At 48.9% G+C, this 4,976-nt stretch overlaps 1 protein-coding gene across 1 annotated transcript in view; it reads left to right on the forward strand.

Annotated features, from left to right (window-relative positions):
- CMTR1 (cap methyltransferase 1) overlaps positions 1-4,976 on the forward strand; it is a 56,223-nt gene that overhangs the window by 32,776 nt on the left and 18,471 nt on the right. Inside the window, exons 9-10 of the mRNA XM_005873774.2 lie at positions 2,967-3,165; positions 4,159-4,277. Coding sequence (XP_005873836.1) covers positions 2,967-3,165; positions 4,159-4,277 — 318 coding nt within the window. The remainder of the gene's footprint in view (positions 1-2,966; positions 3,166-4,158; positions 4,278-4,976) is intronic.

The raw sequence follows: 4,976 nt of genomic DNA on the forward strand, positions 1-4,976 counted from the left end.
TCGCCCCACGCAGCCTGCTTGTTCAGTCGTTTGGTCGTCTCTCACTAACCCCCCTGCTGTCCTGGTCACCCCACGCAGCCTGCTGTTCAGTCGTTTGGTCATCCCTCACTAACTCCTCTGCCAGCCTGGTCACCCCACTCAGCCTGTTCGGTCCTCTGTTTGGTTGTTTCGGATGTGACGGCCCCTGGCTCTTATATCTATCTTTATGTTAGGAATTTGTGTGCTTGGGGATATTGTTGAAGTAAGAAAACATGTTTTGAAGTGTAACAAGAGACAAAAACTGAATGTAGATCTTTAAGTTTCTGTGCTGTCTTAGAGGAAATTAGCATGTACAAAGTGCCCACTGAGGCATTGGGAAGAGAAAAAGATGGAAAAGGACAAAGTTCTGACTCCATGATAGTTGATCTAGCTGAATTGATAACTTAGGTTTGTTTAGTATTTTACAGTGTATAAGGTTTTTGATGGGTGGTAATTTATTTAACCCTGCAACGCTCTTAGGAAATAACCTACAGCCCTGGCCTGGTGGCTCAGTTAGGTGGAGCATCGTCCCATACACCAAAAGGTTGTGGATTTGATTCCTAGTCAGGGCACATACCTACGTTGCGGGTTCAATCTCCAATTAGGACATGTACAGTAGGCAGCCGATCAATGTTTCTTTCATCTGTGTTTCTCTCTCTCTCTCGCTCTCTTTCTCAAATCAATAAAAACATCCTTGGATGAAGATTAAAAAAAAAAAAGGAGAAATAACCTATATTAGTTCCAGTTTATAGTTGAGGAAGCTTGAGCTTAAAGACATAAATTATGTGCTTGCCATTGACTGCACAGCCAGTAGGTGGAAGAGGTGAGAACCCCAGCTGTCCTTTCTATGAAAAGATCTGGCTGTGGCCTGTGAGGGCCACATGTCTTGAAATCACAAAATGAGATCATATTTATGTCCTCGTTTGGAGGTGAGATGCTTTCATTGATTCATTCCTCTTCCTTCCCCTAGTCTTCCTTTGGGCCAGTGGCTCATCGGAGAGGCTGGAGCCTGGGCTGGGGGCTAGGGCACACCCCGCAGTGAGGAACATTAGTTTCCCATTTTCTAGTCTGTGCAGGCCTTCAGCTTGTGACCCGGCCTCATTACTACCTCGCTGTCAGGAAAGTGCTAAAATAATGTTCTTGGCAAATGCCATTTGGCCCTTTTGTGTGTGCAAATAAATAAAATCCGAATATATAAACAATTGATAGCTCAGGAACAAAGAATGCTGGGGTAGAGTGGTGGGGGAGGAGAGAAAGAATTGATGCATCCCAGCATGCCTGCGTGGGCTTGTGACAATGTTTATTTTTAGCTAAAGCTACTTTTTCCAAAAACTTTTTTTCACTCTTTTGATAAAGCTAGATAGCCATCCTCAGAGGGAAGGCCCTTGTCACCTAGAAATGGACTGGGTTGTGCACATTAGTTTTCCATTCCTCTCTTATAACTTTCCCCTAAAGCGTTCTGGTCTGGATCTAGCAGTTGCAGAGCTCTGGACAAGCACCCAGCCTTGGCAGCTTGTAGAGAGCAAAGGCTGAGCTGCCTGAGCCCCTCCCTGCTGATGGTCATCAGTGTCCTCCCGCCACCCACTCTAGAGCTCAGCCTCTTGTCACTGGTATAGATGGTACCTCCTCTCTCCTGTGGAGGGTCTGGGCAAGTAGAATTCACCATCTAGGGCCCAGGTGTGTAAAAGGAAGTGTAAACACACAATACAGGTCCATGCTTCGTTCAGCATGAATTTTATTTATTTATTTTCTTAATATATTTTTATTGATTTCAGAGAGGAAGGGAGAGGGAGAGAGAGATAGAAACATCAATGATGAGAGAAAATCATTGATCGGCTGCCTCCTCCACGCCCCAACTGGGGATTGAGCCCACAACCTGGGACCCTTCAGTCCGCAGGCCAACGCTCTATCCACTCACTGAAACCAGCTAGGGCTGAGGATGAATTTTATATTAATAAGAGTTAAAGCTACTCAGGTGGCCAAAATTATAATCCAATACAAATTCAAATGATTATTGTAATATAGTTATTCCTGAGGTGGGTGGGTGCTCCGAGGGCTGCCTGGAAGCTGCACACTGGTGTCTCCTTTTCTCTCTTTTGTCAGCTCCCAGCTGTGCACTGTCCCAGGCCCCCGGCTAGCAGAGGGGCAAAGGCAGGAGAAGAAAGGGATGTAGAGAAGGAGAAAGGGGTGTAGACTAAATGCACTGTGGTATTTTGCATTGGATCCTGGAACAGAACAAGGACTCTAGTGAAATCGGAATCCTGTCTGGAGCTTAGTGAATAGCAGTGTACATGTTGGCTTCTTAGTTTTGACAATGTAAGGTATTAGTAAAACTGGAAACTGGGTGAAGGGTATATGAGAATTCTGTCTTTGCAACTTTTCTGTAAATCTAAAAATATTCCAAAATAAAAAGTTAATTGAAAAAAAGGGAGTGCCAGGAGGATGGGGAGGGAGCAGGGAAGCGGACACTGTGGTCTGGAGAGATGGGCGCTGTGGCTGAGATGGGGGGTGGCAGGGCTCCCCACGCTGGGTTGGACAGGAAGACCTGAGTCTAGCAGTCAGGCTGACTGGACTCTGATTAGCTTTGTTGCAGATGGCTGGGAACAGCACGCTTTGTGACTTTTTCCCCTGTCTGTAATGGGATGTAGCGTCTGTTCTGCTCAAGGACTCGTGTAAGGCAGGATATGGTGAAGATAATGAGAAACAAAAAGTGCACACCCAGGTGCCCATTAAGATGTTTTCATTAGGAGTCTGAGCTAGGCCTGGTGGTGTGAAAGGCATCCGGGTATTTTGGGGCGGGTGATGGTCCCGGGATACACTTGCTGGGTGTGTGGCCTGGCGGGGATCTGCGTTGTGCTTGGGGAAAGGCTGATTTCACTCCCCGCCTTCTCCTTCCTACCATTGAGCCATCTTTTTTCCCTTCTCCTGTCCTCCCCTGGCCTTTGCAGAGACCACTGGTGAAGGACCGGGAAGCGGAGCTTCTGTACTTTGCTGACGTCTGTGCAGGCCCCGGTGGCTTCTCGGAGTATGTGCTGTGGAGGAAGAAGTGGCACGCGAAGGGCTTTGGCATGACTCTGAAGGGCCCGAATGACTTTAAGCTGGAGGACTTCTACTCGGCCTCCAGTGAACTCTTTGAGCCTTATTACGGTAGGGACACAGAGGAGGGTACTCGGGCTATGGGACAGCCCTCTGTGGAGACGTACGTCAGAAGCAGCTATTATCCACTTGCCATGTTTTCTTTCCCAGGTCTCCCAGTCCATGTCATGAGGTCTTGGTTCCCCCTAGTCTGTCCCTTTGTGCCCAGGCCTGTGGGGTACAGGTTACACTTGCATCCAGGCCATATGCATTCCTCCTTTCTTTGGTGACAGGAGATAATGAAATTGCCTGATCTCTGGCCGAGAACTGGCAGGGTTATTAACATACCAGCCTTGTGTGGGGGTGTGAAAAGTACTGATAACAGACAGCTCAGCTGCCCTGCAGCAGTCCCCTCACCCACCCTGGCTTGATTGTTGTGATTGGCACCAGATCCCAAGTCCTTTTTTAACAGTGCTTAGTAAAAGGACAATATTGGGCCCTGGCCTGTGTAGCTAAGTGGTTAGAGCGTCGACCTGCGGACCAAAGGGTCTTGGGTTCGATTCCCAGTCAAGGGGACATACCTGGGTTGCAGGTTCAATCACCGGCCCTGGTTGGGACGCATGCAGGAGGCAACCAATTGAATGTGTGTCTCTCTTGACCATGTTTCTCTCCCCCACTCCTTCCCACTCTCTGAAAATCAATGGGAAAAGATACCTTCAGGTGAGGATTAGCCAAAAAAAGGTCAAAATTGGTTCTGAAATGTAGGTGCTTTAAACACAACTTTGGGCTTGAAGAGGAAGGCCCTCTATTCAGTTGATGACTTTTGGCTGGTTAACTCCTTGTCATCTCTGCTTTATTCCATGCAGCAGGGCCCTGTGTCTGCCTCCTGTCCATCACTGTAAGGCAGCTTTGCAGGGGGGTCCTGCGGTGAGCTGCTCCTCACAGGGGCTTTTCTCCTGGAACTCAAGGCCCACTTGGTACCTTTTTCACAGCCCCAGAGAGCTCATGTCCCAGCTCTTGGGATGCACAGGCCCGATGAGGTTAATTGGATCTTGTGTCCTGCAGGCGAGGGTGGGATCGATGGAGATGGAGACATCACCCGCCCAGAGAACATCACTGCTTTTCGGAATTTTGTCCTGGATAACACAGATCGAAAGGGTGTCCACTTTCTGATGGCCGATGGGGTAGGTGACCCGTTTTCCATAGGCTGTGCTTTAGGGGTTTTTGTTTTATTCGCCCTTTAGCTGCCCTCGGAGGTGCTAGCTCACTATTCAGGTAGTAGGGGATTTATGATGTAAGTTTTATTTTTTTGTACATATTTTCAATGACAACTTTGCCAAGGCGGGATGTTTACGTGGAGGAGGTGGCCCTTCTCAGCTCATTTCTTCAAAGGGTCTCGGTCGGCTGTGAGACACAGCAAAAGAGACGAACTACGCAGAACTAACTGGGAAGCACCTTTCCATCATTTGTCACCCGGGCGCTGCTCCTGGCAGAGGCCGGGGGATGGGCTGATAGATGACCACAGAAACGAAGGCAGCAGCTCGGGGGGACCACTGGAGGCTGCCAGTGGCTGGGCTAAAGTGAATATTCAAGGAGCCTTGTTCCTTGGGCAGCTGCTGGAGGCACTGAGGGGAGCCCACTGCAGCGTTCCCACCTAGTGGGTGACGTGGCAGATAGTCTTTCCTGAGTGAGCCACCGCTTGGCCTAGAGGAAGGACAGAGAATGTGGCAGTTGCTCCAGGGTCACATGGCTAGAGCTGAGAGAAAGCTCTGGAGCAAGTTGGGTGGCCTTTCAAGTATTAGCTGTGGGAAGGTGAAGGAATGTGCAGGGTGTCAGCATAGGGTCTGAAAGCATTGTGCACAGCAGGGAACAACATAGACAGG

The sequence above is a fragment of the Myotis brandtii genome, unplaced genomic scaffold (assembly GCF_000412655.1).
Source record: "Myotis brandtii unplaced genomic scaffold, ASM41265v1 scaffold420, whole genome shotgun sequence".
In the NCBI taxonomy this organism is placed as follows: Eukaryota; Metazoa; Chordata; class Mammalia; order Chiroptera; family Vespertilionidae; genus Myotis; species Myotis brandtii.